General features: G+C 44.7%; 1 protein-coding gene across 1 annotated transcript; it reads right to left on the bottom strand.

Moving 5' to 3' along the window:
* Positions 1–9,907: 9,907 nt before the first annotated feature.
* Positions 9,908–12,065, bottom strand: MARCKSL1 (MARCKS like 1). The gene is made up of 2 exons (XM_040337039.1): positions 11,851–12,065; positions 9,908–11,043 (listed from the first exon to the last, which is right to left on the bottom strand). Exons 1-2 carry the CDS (start codon positions 11,914–11,916, stop codon positions 10,519–10,521), a joined length of 591 nt encoding a protein of 196 aa, XP_040192973.1. The 5' UTR covers positions 11,917–12,065; the 3' UTR covers positions 9,908–10,518.
* Between the last annotated feature and the right edge of the window lie 7,118 nt (positions 12,066–19,183).

Raw genomic sequence — 19,183 nt, 5'->3', positions numbered from 1 at the left:
AGTAGTCCCATCCTAAGATGAGGCGCTCGCTTATCCTCTCTATGGTTGCTGTCCTGAAAGACGAACAAGGGAAAAACTGAGTTACTTACCGGTAACATCCTTTGCCAGGAGTCTTTCAGGACAGCAACAGTACCCACCCAATTTATTGGATATCCCTGTGAACTCATCGCATGAGACTGTCAGGTATGATGTGTTCTTGTGTCTCCCTAGTTGGCTGGAGGTACTCTTGAAGAACTGAGGCGCCGGGGGAGGATGAGGCTTAAATCTTGGAGTTGAAGGCAGTGTTTCCTGAGAAGGGAGTAGCCAGGTTCTCTCTATGGTTGCTGTCTTGAAAGACTCCTGGAAAATGATGTTACCGTTAAGTAGCTCAGCTTTTCCGGCTTTTAAAGGCTGTATGCATTGACACATATGCCAAAATAGAGGTGCATTTAGAAGCGGGAAATAGTCAGATGCCCCTAGAAGTAGCTATAAAAATGTTCAGTGTCATAGATGCAATGACCAGCGAGAACCATCATGCATGATGGTTCTCGCTGGTCATTGCATCTCCGCTGATCCACCAACCCTGAACCCCCCCCCCCCCCCTTGCGCTGAGAAGACAGAGATGCATAAGTGGAGTGGACGTGAACACGGCCCACTGTCCTCTATGGGTTGTCGGATGGAAACTGACCACCCGTCCATTTCCACCTGACTCGTCTGATTTGCCAGACAGATGCCGTCTGTTTTAATGGACAGGAACATATGGTGGCAGTTTTCAATGAAGACATGTTGTTTGACATCCACTACTCCATAGAGGGCAATGGGTGGTCCAACGGGCAGACCCTACCTGTGTGAAAGGGGCCTTATAGTTACTTGCTGGGCGCTAGGGTGAAAAAATTGTTTTACAGTCAGACATTTCATACATTAGGCTTAAAGTAGATGTAAACTTGCTTTTCATGAAATTTTAGCTGGACACCTATATCTGCAGTGTTTTCTTATCTCCTTATCTCTCTTCAAAGCCCTAAGTTCTGTAGCTTTCTCCTGCTCCCTTTTTCTGTTAGCAGGATAACTTCTGACAGGTTCTCCAACAACTGAGATAAAATCACCCTGTGACTAGACCAGCTCTTGGGTTGCGTGTGTGTGTGTGCGCGCGCGCGCCTTTCCTCCAATCGGATGGCTCAGTGTATAGCAAGAATCCGCACCCACAGGTGAATCAGGAAGAGAAAATTCAAACAGGACGTGCACTCTCTAAACTGTATAAAAAAATCTGAAGACAGCAGATATACTTGTGAAACTTATGTAGGAGGATTTGTTTAATCTGAGTTTGTTCACTGCACTAGGTATATCTGAGGGTCTACATTCACTTTAAAATTAATCGGTCTAAAACTATTAACTGTATTTGGTTATATTAGTCACCTGAATGCGACTTGTTCTAACACCACCACAGATTATAGGCTCAGATATTTCAGATTTGTATAAATGATATGAAAGTGTATTTTATTATCATCAACCTAAAATAATGGACAGTAGAGATTCTTAAAAAAAAAAAAAAAAAATCTGATAATAAAGCCTCAGTTCTTCAAATACCTTCATTCTCCAGGACCACTGGGCTGCTTTACATTGAGCGACAAAATAAATGTATAGCCCCTGTCTTATCTCTGGTTAGCCTCACGCAGCTGCTGTGCGCAATTTGTTACGGAGCTTGTTTTTTTTTTTTTGGTGTGATAATTGAACATACCTCAGGGAAGTCATGAGACATTGTATACTGTATTGAATAGTGGTCACAAGATGGATGTTTGCAGTGTAACGCTTGTAAATGCATTAATACAAGATTACTATGGAAACAAACATTTGCAGGAAAAATATTTGACATGCATTTACGGTGTCCTAAAATATTCCCTTTAATTTAACCATTTGGACTCTCAGTATAGTGCATTGAACAAAACGAATCAAAGGGAAGCAATACCTGCATTTAACAAAAGTGAGGTGAAATAAAATACAAACTGCTGGAACATCTTGGATTTAGTAATTTTTTGGAGAAATACGGGTTTTTTAACATACCTTTTATAGGAGTTGTAAAGGAAAAAAAAAATTTGGGCTAAAATTAATGTCTGCACGGTAGACAGAATAGTGTAATGATTCTGTTAAAAAACAAGTAAATACCTATTAAATTCTTTCCTCTATATCACCTCCGGCGTTCTAGTTTCTGTTCTCATTCACTTCCTGGTTTGCGGCGCTCGTTCATGTAAGAACTACATTTCCCAGTATGAATTGCGGCACGCCCAGTAATTCACACCTCCTTGAAGTCTCTAACATGTAGAGAGCGTCCTGCCGCACAGATGTAGTTCCCAGGAGGGGGTGAGCACGTTACTGACCACCGCAGTAAAGCCTCCCGTCACGGTGGTCAGTAAAATCAGACAAGCAGGAAGTTAACAGAACAGAGAAGAAATAGAGCAACTTCTGAGCAAAATCGAACAATGAGGAAGTGAAAAGAGGAATGTCTGCAGGTAAAGAATGCTTATTATGAAAAACATTTTTTTTCTTTTACAACCCCTTTAAGAGGTAGCTGGTACTTGTAATATTTCCCTGTAGCCTTTCATGATCTATAGAAGATGTTCTCTTTCACAACTTTATGTTGTGTTTTTGCAGAGCTATTGAGCTATATTTTTGCATTCAAATGTACTCCTGCGTTCAGGTTAATGCTGGAGAACATCATATCATCATTAGATTACCTCTTGATTACCCACAATAAAACTAAAACTTTTTTAATCTGCTGTTTGTATGGTTATTTGCATCCAGTGGAATGTGACCCTAATTGGGTACATGTAGCTAAATCCGTTTAATGCTGAAGTGGTGCCTTGTGGCCAAACTTGGTGCTTACCCCCTTGAAAATGCTTGTTGCCAGACTTACTATGTTGACCCACTAGCTTTAACATTCTCGACTGGGGAGGAGGGGGGCAACCTTTTAGGAGGTGAAGATCTGCTTTGACAACATGGGAGAAATCAAAGATCACCAGGCACAGTGTCGCCGCCTCACGCCTGATTTAAACCTCTAATTGCCATAGTACTGTGATGCAATCGCATGCATTGCGTGACAATCATGGGTTTAAATCAGGTGGTGAGGAGGCAACCTATTGCCTCCTCACCACCTGTCAAACAGACTGATTGCTTTTCAGAGGAGCAGTAGTGCCTGCTGAACGCTCCAGTCTGTGCTCTCAGCCATTGGCATAGAGCTGGAGACTTTTTTTTTTTTTTTTTTGATTATGCCCCTTTGACAAAAGCCGTCTGAATGGCTTTGACATTCAGCCTGGTACTAGACTTTATGCTAATTTTGTTTTAGTGTGTGGGCTAATGTCTGAAGTGTTCACTAGGTGCCTGCCATTAGCTATCTTTTTTTATTTATTACATTTCATTCATTTGGTGTTGAGAACTTCAGGTGTGTTGCTGAAGGCAGAAGAGAAATTACCACTGCAGGTGAGCCAAGGAGATCCCAAAGCAAGTAACCCCTCAGGTGCTGGCATGGCTCGCCACTGTGACAAACAAGGTAACTTGGAATGGGCAGCTGCACAACGCAACAGGATACCAACAAAAACATCTATGTTGTACTGTATGGAAAAAAGAAATGTTCCTGGACTGCCGCACTCTATCAGAGTGCGGCAGTCCAGAAACATTTCTTTTTTCCACGGATCAGCACCTGTCAGTACTACAAGGCAGGAGCACAGCATATGTCGCAGGGCTTGGAGCGGTATTCTTTTCCTTTCCTATGTTGTAATGTAGATAGTCACACATCTTGTGCTTAGTTATAACATGGTGAAATTTAGGCAACCCACTTCAAAACGCCACTGGCACACAGATAACAATGTTTTCTGTATACCATAGCAGTGAGGCTACGTTGCTCTGTGCAGGTCACTGTACATGGTGTGAACAAGCTCTTAACTACTTGACCATGAGAAGGTTTTACCCCTTCATGATCAGGCCATTTTTTGTTATTTGGCACTGCGCTATTTTAACTGACAATAGCTTGGTCATGCAACACAGTATGCAAATGACATTTTTTTTTTTCCACACAAATACTTTTCTTTCGGTGGTATTTAACCTCTTGCCGACTGCCGCACAAACTTATACGTCGTCAGAATGGCTCAGCTGCAAAAATGGACGTATATACACACGTCCCCTTTAAATTGCCGCCGCTATGCATACTAGCTCATTATGCCTTTGTCTTGCAGGTTTTTATTTTTTTTTTAAGAGAGAGTTTACTTCCTCTTTAACCCCCTTCACTGCCCATGTCATTTTTATAGCACTGGTCGCTGTAAAAATGACAATGGTGCCAAAATGGTGGAAAATTAAGAAATTAAATAAAAAAAATCACTATATACTGTCACCAGTGCAGTATCATCATATGACTGGTGTGGCGGTGATCAGGTATACTGTCATCAGAGTGGTTAGTTTTCAGTATCACCCTAGTACTGTACTACTCTGGAGGAGGGCTGTCTGTTATGTTTTTTTTTTTTTTCTCCCCCCCCCCCCACCCCTTTCGACTATTCTTGCCTATACCAGTGCTGATCACCGTTCTAAGCAGCAGTTTTAGATATAAATGGCTCTCATTCATGACAGCTTGCTTCCCATTGTGATCTGTAATTGGCTAGAGCTAAGCACATGGTATAGGCAGGGCCGGTGCAAGGATTTTTGTAGCACCCACAATTGCAGTAATATCAGCACCCATGCTTTTAACCTCCGCTAGCAGCTGAGAAAGGGTTTAAAAAAAACACCTGCAAAGCGCTGCTTTGATTTCAATGGGCAGAGGCGCTTTAGGATTTTTTAATGTCCTGCCAGCGCACCGCTCCAGTGTGAAAGCACTTGGGCTTTCACACTTGAGTGAATGGATCCACTCTTTCAGGGCGCTTTGCAGGCGCTATTTTTAGCGTTATAACGCCTGCAAAGTGCCTTAGTGTGAAAGGGGTCTTAGGCTACTTTCACACCGAGGAGCTTTGCAGGTGCTACAGTGCTACAAAATAGTGCCTGCAAAGTGCCCTGAAAGAGCCTCTTTTCTCACTCCAATGCGAAAGCCCGAGAGCTTTCACACTGGAGCAGTGCCCTGGCAGGGTGCTCAAAAAAGTCCTAGTAGCTGCATCTTTGAGGCCCTGTAGAAACCGTGTACACACTGCTTCTAAAGCGCCCCTGCCCATTGAAATCAATGGGCAGCGCCACTGAACCGCCAGAAAAGCGTCGCTGCAGCGGGGCTTTGCAGCCGGTTTTTAACCCTTTTGGGTCTCTAGGAGTGTGCTGGCAGGACGCTCAAAAAAAAGTCTTTGAGGCCCCCTGCTAGTGGCCGAATAGCGCCGCAAAAACGACAGTAAAGTGCTGCTAAAATAGCGGCGCTTTACTGCCGACGGCACAGTGCCCCAGTGTGAAAGTAGCCTAAGTCATGTGCCAGGCACATAACCAAACAGATTCAAGCAGACAATAAAATATAGTGCTTGTTCAATATGGATTAAATACATTAGAATTATGCATAACCATAGATATAAATAAAGTGATTTGTGCAACAGCAGGTACTACTTGCACAAATCACTTTATTTATGATATCTATGGCTATGCATAATTCTAATTTATTTTATCCATGTTGAGCAAGTACTATACATTCTGGCTGCTTGGCACTGTCTGGCAGTTAGAACCTGGCACACATCATGATACAGTGCAACAACATACACATGATACACGGTACCTGGGCTGGCCTCACCTGCTGCTGCCTGGGCCTGGCTTTGGGGTTCCCGGTTTCTCAAATTGCAAAGTCTCCTCTCTGTCCAGGCTGTCCTCCACCCCACAGAAACCTCACGCGATGGGTGACGTCACGTCACTCACTGACCCGCTCTGGGGAACTTGATGAAGGCGAGCAGAGGAGGGTAGGTGAAGCTTTAGGCTCCGCCTATGCTAGCTGGTTAGCCAAATGACGCTGGTCTGGCCGGTCACACTTTTCACCAAGCATGGGGGCGCCTGTCACACTCGGCTCCTCCATGCATTGCTGCCAGACACAGCTGAGCTCTTTTTTTGCAGGTAAAGACGTGCTGTGCCGCCACCGGGGCTTGCGGGAGGCGGCCGCAGCCGTAGGAGGATGGGTGGGAATCTTTTTAAGAGCAGGGAGCTTCTCCCCCCCCCCCCCATAGTGCCGATGGCACTTCCCATGGTGGAATACCATAACGTGGTGGATATCATACACAGACACTTTGTGGCGGTGCAAATAAATAAATAAAAATCTCGGTCACTTTTCCGCCCTGTTCCCAGGGCCGACGCTGGCGCCGTAAGGCAAGTGCCCATGTTGCCTTGCGCTAGCGCCGGCCCTGGGTATAGGGTGCTGTGACTGGTCAGGTACCATGTGATAGCTATGGGCCAATTACAGCATCACAATAGTAAGCAAGACAATCATGAATGAAAGCCATTCATGACTGTTTTACCTACACGCCATTGCTATGATTGATCATAACAATCACATGACACCATGATCCGCTGTGTCTGATCATGGGGCTGTGCGCCACAACTTACTAGTATGTCGTTGTGCCTGCAGCTGCCTCCCATGCATAGTAAAAGTACTGTGGGTGACAAGTAGTTAGGATTCTCAAATAACTATGTGGCTGACTACAGTGGTTTTTAAACTGTATTATACAACTGGACATGTCTTATGTAGATAATAGTGTTACAAGAAAACTGCTTGTATAGGGATGATATCCTTTTTGAGAGTGATATTTTCCTTTTATAAAAAGAAAAAAACTATTGTGAGTCGTAAGGAGACTGCCCTTACTAACCCTCTGACAATACTGTACTTGGTTGGAGTTGTGTAATGCTACTGGGTTAAAGGAAGTTCAGTCCTGTGCTGATTTGGTCTTGCTCCTTCTCTCCTGAGTCACCATATTTAAATATTGTGTGGTGTGTATGTGCCAAGGGTCATTGGGACCCAGAAAAGCCCGGTGGCACATTTCTGCACGCACAGTGGGTTTTTACGTCTTAGCACATGCTTGTATATGGGACCTTGATACATCTGCAGAACCCCCTCCCTGTGTGGTGTGTGCTGCAGGTCACAAAACATGTGGTGAAGCACTAAAAAGGTTAGAGACCTTTATTTATAAAAATATTCTCCAATTGTGGAGAGAAAAGTAATCCTGCTTTACATGTTTTCTTTAATAATTATGCAGATGAGACAAAGCAGGTCTCTTCTGCATTAAAACCCTGCCTGATCACCCATGTTTTGTTTTTGGACTAGCGTTCCAGTTTAAATTTTCTCTCAAAAATGTTTTTGTTTAAAAAAAAAAAGATATTGCGGTCTGAACTTGTGTGTCCATAACGCTATTACTTACCAGAATTATAAAACAGCATTGATGAAGTGTGCTCACTGCTAGTCTTGAGTGTGTATAAAGCTTGAAGTAAAACTTTGGGTAGCCCCCTCCCTGTCCATAGGTCTACTACTGTAAGCCCTTTCAGCTTTGCTAAGATACTTACCAAGGCTACCGTAAAGCTGTAGTGAAACCATTGAGCCGGCAAAACTTTTTACAACTGGTTCAAAAGCCCTTCCTCTTCGAGGGAGTCTTTTATGGTTAATATTATATACAAGCTCCTCTTATCAGACAGAATCTGAAAGTATGAATGCTGTCATTGTGCAGGCTTATATTGTGGTCTCACTAATTTTTAGTACTCATAGATGACATTTGCATGAAGCCTGTACAGGATTGTTCAGTGAAAATGACTTACAAAGTTAATAGATAGCACAGGATAGCCCTGAAACCTGGCACCATTGATAGGACTGGAGAAACTCTTGTATTCCCAGGTTTCCTTTTAACTTTGTAGGCTCCAGGTTTTCATCAACAGCCCAACTTTTCTAATATGTTATTGACCCAGAAAAAGTATGTAGCCAAGGGCATTCAGCTTCCAACTTGTATGCTTGGTCCAACCAGTCAGTATAGGATGACAGCACTAGAGCGTGTGACTTCAAATACCAGTTTCTAGCTTGGATATTAGGCCATTCCTCTTGGTTAACAAAATACATTTTTCTGAATTCACAGAACAGAAGCAGATAAGACTTGTAGTGGGAATAACTGACCTTAGGGCAGATACACCCCTATATATAAAAAACACTTGGCAAGAGTTATTTCCTATGGATTTTGATTATCAGCCTTTGACCAGAATGTTGGTTGCAAAATCAAGTTTAAAAAAAATAAAAATCGACACTACCAATTTATGAAGGTGTTGGATACAAGAAGCTAAAGCACTTACTGCGCAGCGTGGATCAGATCGAAATTTGACATTATCAGGCCAAAACTAAAGTTGGTCACATGTACGAGTCTAACTGTAAAATCTCCTCTATAGTTACAACTGTGTGCTTTATATCCAATGTATTTGCTGGGCTTACTTATTGCATAGTTGGAAGTAGTATAGTAAGCGACCCAATTGTTGTTCAACATGGGCTGAATTAACCAGGCTACATCTTCAGACTAACCTACACAAATACTACATGGAAGGATATGACCAATGCCAACAGGAAAAAGTGGATTAGGCTGGCCATACATGGTTAGAATCTCAGCCAGTTCAGCAGGAACCATCCAAGATTTGAACTGTTAGGCCTCATTTCCACTGGCGTTTTTACAGCCACGTTTCTGAGCGTTTTTTTACAGCTTAAAAACGCCTGTCCATGTTATTCTATGGCTTCATTCCCACATAGGCGTTTTTGAGCTGCAAGTGGCATAGACGTTTTTGAGCTGTAAAAAAAACGCGGGACCAGGGCGTTCTGAAGCTCCAGAGTAGAGCTGTAAAAACGCCAGACGTTAAAAAACGCTCAAAAACGCGGCCGCTGCATTTTTAAAGCTGCAGCTCACAAAAAAAAAAATTTTTTTTTTTTTTTTTTTTACAAAATAAACATGGACAGGCGTTTTTAAGCTGTAAAAAAGCCTAACAACAGTGGCTGTAAAAACGCCAGTGGAAATGAAGCCTTAATGTGCAGGCACACGGTACAAAATTAAATTGATCAACTTGGGTAAAACCAGCCTGCCAGATTCTCACTAGAGGCTACTATAGCTGCTAATGATAATCACTGCCGAGATGAAAACAATTGCCGATTCCCCTGTCAGCACTGTCTGTATTGATTGGGGAACCATGCAAAATTTTCTGCAACCCATGGTTTCAGGAAAGAAATTTGCACTGTGCATGCATGTCTTAGCAACACAATGGAAGTTATTTTTATGCAGAGGAACCATGAAATAGATGTTCGATACAAAAACTATTCCACCATCTTTCAAAAGTACTTATTTAATAAAATAGTGACATCAATTAAAGCTGTCCTATGCACGGAGCACAGATGAAATCTGGCTTGGTCTTTAGGCTGGATTCACACAAATGCTATGAGGGAAGCAGTGCGATTCCAGCATCACACGTCTCCTCACAGGAACTTCACACTGCCCCACCACTGTCTGCAGGTGTCAAAACAAAGTTAATGGCATCCCCAGATCAGTTCGCAGTGCCAACTGCAGGAATCAGATTGCATGGGTGGGAAGACCCATGCAATGCGATTCTAGTGCGGGAGGAAGAAACTCAAGTCATGCACCATTTTGGTCCAAATGCAATGCAAATTCAGCCATACAATCTGTATGGCTATATTTGCATCACATGTGATCTGTAATGTGGTGCGAATCACATGCAATGTCCGACAATGCAATAGTGTGAACCCAGCCTTGCCATTTTCCTCCCCAAATTCTAATCTGCCTAGTTTAATGCTTTCCTGCAGCAAGGAAAGACCATTAAAACACCATTCATTAATTACCATACCTAAACCCCTGCTGTCTGAGGCCTAGGTTGAGGAAATAAAATGCATGAACAAATGGAGCAATAAAAAAAAAAAAAAAAAAAAAAAAAAAAAAGACTGTTGTGCCACAAAATAACTTTAGACATCTTGGAGTAAAGGGATTAAAATTTATTTAAAATATCACAATGGAAAAAAAAAACAACAACTTAAAAGAAGTTAGAAAAGTCACCACAGAACCAGACCATAAAAAAAAGTATTTACAGGAAAACATTCTCATTTCACGCACACACACACCAGAAGAACTTTAGTAGGTTGTAGCATGGTGAATTCACAGCTCACACCCTGAGAAGGGAAAGTTTACCACGCTCAGCCACCTCTGAAAAACTGGTTTCAGGGTCACTGCTTAGATTTTGGAATAAAGTCCACTTCTGGGAAAGCAGCCCCTTGCATCCACCTCAAATTCCAACTAGTGTTGTCCTCAAAGCTACGATTGTCGATGGAACAGATCATGAGTTTCAGTCTGGATGATAAGAGTTCACACCTTTACCCGATCAGTCCTAAACCTCACCAGTACACGTGTTTTAGCTTTAACATAAGACATAATTAGGGTAGTGAAGATTTTCACGGAAGGGGGACCAGAAACTTTTGGCACATAAAGGTCTGTTCACACCCTGCATAGGTTAGATACAGTACCCAGGGCTGTGGTGAATGACAGGTGTAAAAAGGGCTCAATGTAGTCTGATGGAGGGTTCCCCCTGCTACTCCTCCTTAGGCAGCTCGGCAGCCGGCTCCTTACTGGGCTGAGGTTCACTCTGCTCAGCTGGGGTAGCATCTGGGGCAGCAGCAGGCTCAGGCTGGGCGGCAGGAGCTTCTTCTGGGGCAGCTGCAGAAGCGGTACTGGCATCCTCAGGGGCGCTGGTGGGCTCTGCTACATTTTCGCTTTGTGGTTCCTCTGCCTTAGCAACATTTTCTTCCTTGGGGGAAGCAGCCTCCTCTCCAGCTGGGCTCTCCTCTGCAGCAGCAGCAGCATCAGCATCAGCAGCCTCCTTTTTGTTTTTGCGGAATGGCAGCTTGAACGGCTTCTTAAAGAACTTCTTTTTCTTTCCCTGCTTTCCTGGGGGCTCCTCTGGCTTGGCATCTCCATTGGCAGGTGGGGCTTGCTCAATGGTCTCCCCAGATCCCGCCTCCTCAGCAACTGGCTCCGCAGAGCCATTGGATTCAGCAGCAGCATCCCCGTTCAGCTTCTGCACAGCATCCCCGTTTGTCTTTACATGCCCGTTTTCCTGTACAAAGAAGAAACATTGGTTTTATAAGGGGATTTTTTTTTTCCTTCATTAGGTGGATTTTTTTTTTTTTTTTTTTTTTTAATCTAACCCCCCCCCCCCCCCCCCAACCTTCCTAGCTCCTGGCAGTCAGATTTTTACAGAATGAGGTTGTCAAAGGGATCTTTTGGTGATCTCATTCTTAAAGTCCAAAAGATTCCCAGAAAAAAAGTCCCTTTAATCATTCTCTCAGGTATCTGATCTTAACAGCTGATGGCTAACCACACCCCTCCATCAGACTATACAGCTCATCAGTATGGCACATCAGTCACAAGACCCCCCCCCCCCCCCCTACACTCCACACCCCTCCATCAGACTACAGATCATCAAGACCCCCCCCAGCAAACCATATTTCTCAATCAACTACAGCTCATCAGTAAGATCTGCTATAAGACCCCCGCACATCTCAGTCACAAGAAGATCCCCCATCCCCCAGCTCATCAGTCACACGAAGACCCCTCCTTACACTCCACACCCCTCCATTAGACTACAGATCATCAAGACCCCCTGCACTCCACACCCATCCATCCGTCTATACAGCTCATCAGTCACAAGAAGACCCCCCCTGCACTCAATCAGCGATCGCCCCCCCTCCCCCTACCAGATCTATAGAATGGAAGATCGCTCCATAACGATCAGACGGCACGTAACAGGTCACGTACTGCCCCAAAACAAGGCGACAAAGCCCCCCCTTCGTCTACAGACAGCGGACGCGCCCAAAAGACAGGCACACATCCACTTGTGGATCGGTATCGCTCAGGAATTTACCTGCTCTGCTGCTTTGCTCGCTGTAGCGGTCTCTGCATTCTGGCTCTTGGACTCGACGCTCCCCATGATTGACAAGCAAGTTCGCTAAAACTGTATCCAGAGGAAGAAAAAAAAATGAAAAACGAAATCTTTCCACCCTAGTCTCAGCTCCCAGAGCTATCTGCACCGCTCCACCTCTGCACCGATATCTCGCTTTGCGCTCTTTTACCCTCCCTCCTCTTTTTATATAGCTGTGTCGGGCAAAGGAGGCAGCCAATCAGACAGGAGAGTTGACCGATGAGAGGAACGGCTCAGCCAATGGGGCCGGCGAGGGGGGTAGGGGCGTGGTGTTCCTGTTGCGCTGGATACAGCGCCCAGGGCTGTGCTAGCGTGCTTTGGGCTACAGAGTGTGGATGATGGACATGGCTGAGGAGAGGAGAGGGACCATAGATAGTAGCTGGGGGTGCTGTGTATTTAGGGGGGACCATGACTGAATTCACTCACTACAACATAAAGAAATGAATTAGAACGTAAGTCACACATGTGGTGAGAGGACGTGACAGAAACGTTAGCAAAGTTGTGAGGAAAAGTAACATAAAAGGAATTTGGGATGCTGGTCACACAGTCGTCGTGTGTGGAAAGTTTGGGGGGGCTGCAGGACGATTCGTGAGGGAGTGTTTAGAGGGCGTCGGATAGGGCTGCTCCCGCCAGCATTTGTAGGGTTAACTTGGGAAGATACGGGATATGCATTCCTAAGACGGGACATTTCCTGTGTGTTCCTTCTGTCTGTGGGACAGACTCGGCTTCCAGCATTTACTTCATAAGTTATATACAGTATATACCACTGATGTTCATTGAGGCTCGCACACACCATCAGAAAATCAGATAAAAAAATACCGCTTTCAAAGCGACCGTGGGATAATGTGATCGTTAGTACACAGCTTTCGAGAACCGATCACCACGGTTCATCTGAAATTATCTCATGTGATACCAGATCGTACATTATTCGTCTGAAAATACAATACGGCTGGGTTCACACTATTGCAAATTGGATGAGGTTTATCCCGCATCCAATTCGCATAGCAGGAAATTATGACCAGCTCTCTTTGGAGCCGATTCACAAATCTCCGGAGCGGCTACGGTGCGAATTGCACAAGGGTCCTGTGCGTCTATTGGTCTGTTTCAGGTCCGAATTCAGCCAAAAATTTGGGCTGAAATCGGACCTGGAACGATGAATGGGTGAACAGGACCACCCTGGCAACCAATTTTAAGGTGAGAATCCATTGTTCACCAAAGATAGGCAAATACCAGAGCTGATCCGAACTTTGGTTCCGCCACATCTTGAGTATGCCACCTGGTTTTGGTCACCAGTCCTCGAGAAGAAAGAGAGAGAGTTTGGTCAGGGGGACCTTGGGAAGGACGTAATTGAAATCAAGGGAGTCCAGAGAAGGGCAACAAAGCTAAAGAATGGTCTGGAGGACTTTGGTTATGAGGAACGTCTGCAATTAAAGCTGTAGTAAAGTCCAAACAAACATTTGGGCTCCTGGGCAGTTAAAAGCAGAACTCCACCCAAAAGGGAAAGTTCCGCTTTAAGGCCGGATTCACACTAGTGCGGTGCGAATTTCAGCTCTGTTCTCTCTGCAGAGAGATAAGAGAACTGTTCAGCAGATCATCTCCGTTTTAGCTGCGAATTTGGAGACCTGGGAGAGGAGGGAAGTGTATTGAGGTGAATGAGACAAATCCTGAAGAGAAATGAACACATGTGCGAATCAGATGCGTACCCATAGAAGATAATGAGCCTGAATTCGCACCTGAGCCGCACAACGCCTAGAAAACGCACACGTTTTTTTTGGCAATGCGCAGTGCGAATGCATCGCACATATGTGAACCAGCCTCATTGAAAACAATGTATTCAGAAATGTTCTGCGAATTGTATGCGGTTTAAGCAGCACTCAATTCGCATAGGTGTGAACCCGGCCTAAAGCCTCCCCCCAACTTTTTTTGTGGGGAGGTGCGGGTACCTGATATTGACAGGTACACGCTCCCTCTTCCACTCAGATCGCCTAGGAGATTCTAGCAGAAATTTTCTCCCCCTCCTCTCCACATTCCTCTGGGACACGTCACGGGTCCCAGAAGACTGCGGGACCATTCACGATGTGCAGTGGGCACCCGGCTGTGACAGCTGCCAACAGTTGAGATGCCAGCACCGGGGACAGAGAACTGTTGTAAGGAATGGCTCTGGTGAGCATATCGCTGAATCTTGGGACAGGAGAGTGTCTGTTTATTAAAAGTCACCAGCTAAAATTTTTGTAGCTGCTAACTTTTAAAGCGGAGTTCCACCCAAAAATGGAACTTCCGCTTATCCCACTCCTCACCCCCTTACATGCCACATTTGGCATGTAATTTTTTTTGGGGGGGGGGAGTGGGGGCTTCAGGAGAAGGGGACTTCCTGTCCCACTTCCTCCTTCCGCCGAGGGGCTGCAAAGGCGATTAAGCTTAATCGCCTTTTGGCAGCCCCTCCCTGTAGGCGATGGCCTAGGACACGTGACAGGTCCTAGGCGATCGCCTGTCCAATCAAAGAGCGCCGGGCCGCGCGCGCATGCGCAGTGCCGCTCGCGCATGCGCAGTGGGTGCCCGGCAGTGAAGCCGAAAGCTGTCACGGCCGGGTGCCCACAGTGACAATGAAGACGCTGGCCGGGGAGAGGGGGAGAGGAGCAGAGCCCCGGCCGGCGCGTCGCTGGAACGCTGGAGCAGGTGAGTGTATGTTTATTAAAAGCCAGCAGCTACACTTTTTGTAGCTGCTGACTTTTAATAAACATAACTATTGGCTGGAACTCCCCTTTAATAAACACAAATATGACTGGAGCACCTCTTTTAGGCTCAGTTCACACTGCCGTTACTTGTCATGCAACTTGAGAGTTCAAAGTTGCATGACAAGTCACAGCCCATTAATGGCAATGGAATCGTTCTAATCAGTGCAACTAACATCGCAGCAACTTAGGAAAAGGTTCCTGCACTACTTTGAGGCATCATGACTTGCTTTGACTTCTTTTGATGAAGTCACAAGCCACAATAACGTCCCGCAGGATATCAGTTTTCAAAGTTGCGCGACTTTGAAGCTGCGTAGATATGAACTGGCACATAGACTAAAATGCCTGAAAACTGCCTCAGTGTGAAAGGGGTCTTAATAGCGCTCCCAAAACGCCCCTGCTTATTGAAATGACTGGGCAGCGCTTCCAAAGTGTCTTAAAAGAGCAAATCTGATCTTTTTTCATTTTTTTTTTTAAGATCCCGTTGTCACGAGACCTAAAAAACCGGCCCGCTGGTGCTGTTTTAGCAAGGCTTCCGTGTGAAAGTAGCCTTATCCCGCTCACACACGATTGGTCAAACCGATGAGAACAGTCTGATGGAACGTTTTCATCGGACCAAACCGATCGTGTGTGGGCCCCATCGGTTATTTATCCATAGGTTAAAAAAAAGCAATCTTGTTTTAAATTTAACCGATGGATACCTAACCGATAGAAAAAAAACGATCGTTTGTCGGTTAAAAATCCACGCATGCTCAGAATCAAGACGACTCATGCTTGGAAGCATTGAACTTCATTTTTTTCAGCACGTCGTTGTGTCACGGTGCATACTAGCTCATTATGGCTTTTGCTTTTCAGGTGTTAAAAAAAAAAAAAAAACGTCATCGGGTTTACTACCGCTTTAACTCCTGCATAACCCAATAGTAACACAGTGGCCACAGGGGTGGTGGGGGAGGTAGGCAACTGACACTCCTGAAAGTGTATTATGTGTGTTGATCCCTCAGGTGGATTTTCTCACCAACAGATCAAAGATTCTGTGTCTTACAACAATACAGCAGATTTTGTAAATGTATTACTTTCCAGAAATAGAGTTTCTTTAGAATTGTAAAAGTGGACGCAGGTAGACTTTAAGCAATTTTTAGTGGCTTAAAATACCAGTACAGGACTGTATTGTTTACAGGAGATTTTTTTATGTTATATTTTTTCAGGAACAGAGTTACTTTAGTATTTTAAAAGTGATCTTTAAAGCGGATGTTCCCTGGAAAAAAAAAAATTAAAAGCCAGCAGCTACAAATGCTGCAGCTGCTGACTTTTAATATTAGGACACTTACCTGTCCTGGAGTCCAGCGCCGTCCGCAGCAGAGGACGAGCGATCGCTCGTCACCCTGCTGCTCCCCCCTCCATCCACGCTGAGGGAACCAGGAAGTGAAGCGCTCCGGCTTTACTGCCCGGTTCCCTACTGCGCATGCGCGAGTCACGCTGCGCCTGCCGATCGGCTCCCGCTGTGTACTGGGAGCCGAGTGTTCCCAGCACACAACGGGACTGGACGGGAGGTGACGTAATGCCCGCAGTCTGCCCAAGACTGTTGTGGCCGGAAGTGGGTGCAAATACCTGTCTTTAGACAGGTATCTGCATCCCCCTCCCCTGAAATGTGACACCGGAGGGGGGGAGGGTTCCGATCAGCGTGAGTTCCACTTTAGGGTGGAGCTCCGCTTTAAAGCAAACCTGTGCTTTGCCCACACCGGCACAGCAACAGATTCACTTTAATTTAGCCCTTTAGCCGGCCATAGACAGTTTGAATCTTGGGCGGTTCATCAGGGATCGGGCAAGATTCAAACCATGTATGGGCAGGCTGAATGTACCCAAGTTGATTGACCGATCAACTTGGATAAAACGAGCCTGTCGGATTTTACGTGCGATTAGTACTAGCTGCTATTATAGCCACTAGCAGAAATCACTGTGTTCTCCCAGTGGGGGACGCCTCTCCCATGCTGGGAGAACACAATGGTTCCACGGGAGGGATTCCTCCATCGACACTGACTGTGTGGCACTGGCACTAAGTGTTGGTAGGAGAGAAATAAAAGTAAGTATATGCTGGGATGGAAAATTAAAGCAATCCTGTTGCCAGTTTAAATGAGCAAAGCACAATATAAGTATCATTTTGGGCTATATACAGTATACAGGTTTGAATAGACGCATACCCCACTTTTTTTGGTGAATGCATGTTCAGTTATGGCTTACTTTATTTCCATCCTTTGGTAGAAGCTTGATCCATATAGTCTTGTTCACCCTAGCCAGTTTCCATGTTTCAGGCTGTTCTTTGCTAACCATTTTACCATATTTTATTGAACTATACCACAGTTATAAAGTGGAAGCTGTATCTACCGCCTTTGCAGCCTTGCAGGCTTGCCCACATTTTGTGCAGGTTACTGTGAATTGGTAAATGGTGACATCATACAGCCATAAGAAAATAACAATCTTCCTCTCTTAAGCCTCGTACACACGATCGGATTTCCACTTTTTCAGTCAACATACACAAAACTATGTGGCTTTTCTGCTCTTTAGCGCCACCCTTTGAGCAACTTCTGCTAATGTTATCTTATGGTTAGCATTGGTTCGGAGCATGCATGTTTGTACTTTGGATTTTAGTCCGAAGGTCTTGTGTACACACGATCGGATATTCCGACAGCACACATTTGTTGACGGAAAATTTGAGAGCATGCTATCCCACATTTGTTCTCGGAAATTCCGACAACAATTGTCCAATGTCGGATTATCCGACAAAACCCTGCCATCGCACAATTGTTGACGGAAAATCCAATCGTGTGTATGGGCCTTTAGGCTTCCGAGCTGTTATTGCGGCTGTGGAATGAAGGATATGACATTGATCCGATTGCCTTGTTGCTGTTTTTTCTTGTGTTAGTTATAACTTAAAGCGGAGGTTCACCCTAAAAACATGTATATAACATTACATTCTGCATACTTCCAACATGTACAGTATGCTGTTTTTTTTTTTTGCTGTACATACCGTATTATTGCTATTTTCCACCCGACTTCCGGGTACACAATCCCGCGGGAGTAGGCGTTCCTATGCAGAGGCGCAGTGTCATGTGGGACTTCGCCCAGATGATTGACATCTTGAGAAAAACTTCCCCTCGGTGGATAAGGTGCATCACGAATTTCCGAAAGTAGCCGAACTGCGAGTCGGCTCTATACGGCGCCTGCGCACCGATTAGGAGCCGTGTAGAGCTGACTGCGCAGGCGCCATATAGAGCCGACTCGCAGTTTGGCTACTTTCGGAAACTCGTGACGCGCCTTATCCGCCGGGGGGGGAAGTTTTTCTCAAGACGTCAATCATCTGGGCAAAGTCCCACATGACACTGTGCCTCTTCCTAGGAACGCCTACTCCCGCGGGAGTGTGTACCCGGAAGCCGGGTGGAAAATAACAATAATACGGTATGTACAGCAAAAAAAAACAGCATACTGTAAATGTTGGAAGTATGCAGAATGTAGAGTTATATACATGTTTTTAGGGTGAGCCTCTGCTGTAAAGGTCTCTATATAACAGGTACGTCTTTTACTCTTTATGTAAGGGTCTTTAGCTAATTCATTACCTCTGTCGTACCTTATTGTATTGATGTTATCTCTAATGCCTTTCAATATGGGAGGACATTTTCTACATTGTTTATCGGAAAATTGTCCTCATCTACACTGTGTACTCTTTCCTTTGTCAAAACTTTAACAAAAAGAAAATACCAATCCTCACCAGCACACCTTGGTAAAGTAATCGCCTTGTCCTTTATTCATATAAAGCAACAGACATCACAAGCTTGTGTGCTGGCAAAGACTTTTATTTTATTACATTTATACATTTTATAAAGTGCACATGGGCTTTGAGATGAATAACGTTTGCCTGGTAAGTACAGTACCATGATAGCGGCATATGTCATTTCTTGTGATGTTCCTCCTCTGCCTGAATTTATGGCAATTTGTTCTGTGTTCACCTTTTTACCCAGTATACCAGCTGTTAGGTTCTTTATAAAGAAACAGGTTTTCAAATGTTGTGTGTGAAGAAATGGTGTACAGACTTCAGTACACCATTGATTAATAAAGATACATCTCTGCGTATAGCAAACAAATAATTGCATTAGGAGACCGCTGTTTCCATCACAAAGGATCAGATGGATCGGTTCTACAGAAAGTTTCCAGCTTAGCAGAATCTTCAACCAATATCAATATTCCAAGATTGATATTGTTCCACAAAGACGGGTCAATCGTTCTTTCCAGCAAATACACACACTATTGAATAGTAGGTGAGCCGGCGCTACACTGACTGGATGGGTTATAATACAAAAGTCCATGAATTTCATATTGTTCTTTCCACCTGTTGAAAATGCATGTTAGATTTGTAGGAACTCATATCTGATTGCAGTAGATTGCAGCTGCATCTGAAATCGCAGCGTTAGTGCTGGTTCACACAGGGGCAACACGACTTCCAGCGCAACTTTGAGAGATGACTTCAGCGTGACTTGGAGCGACTTACAATG

Source organism: Rana temporaria, chromosome 2 (genome assembly GCF_905171775.1).
Source record: "Rana temporaria chromosome 2, aRanTem1.1, whole genome shotgun sequence".
In the NCBI taxonomy this organism is placed as follows: domain Eukaryota; kingdom Metazoa; phylum Chordata; class Amphibia; order Anura; family Ranidae; genus Rana; species Rana temporaria.
The sequence above is the reverse complement of the archived record's forward strand: the minus strand, read 5'-3'. Positions and strand labels throughout refer to the sequence as shown.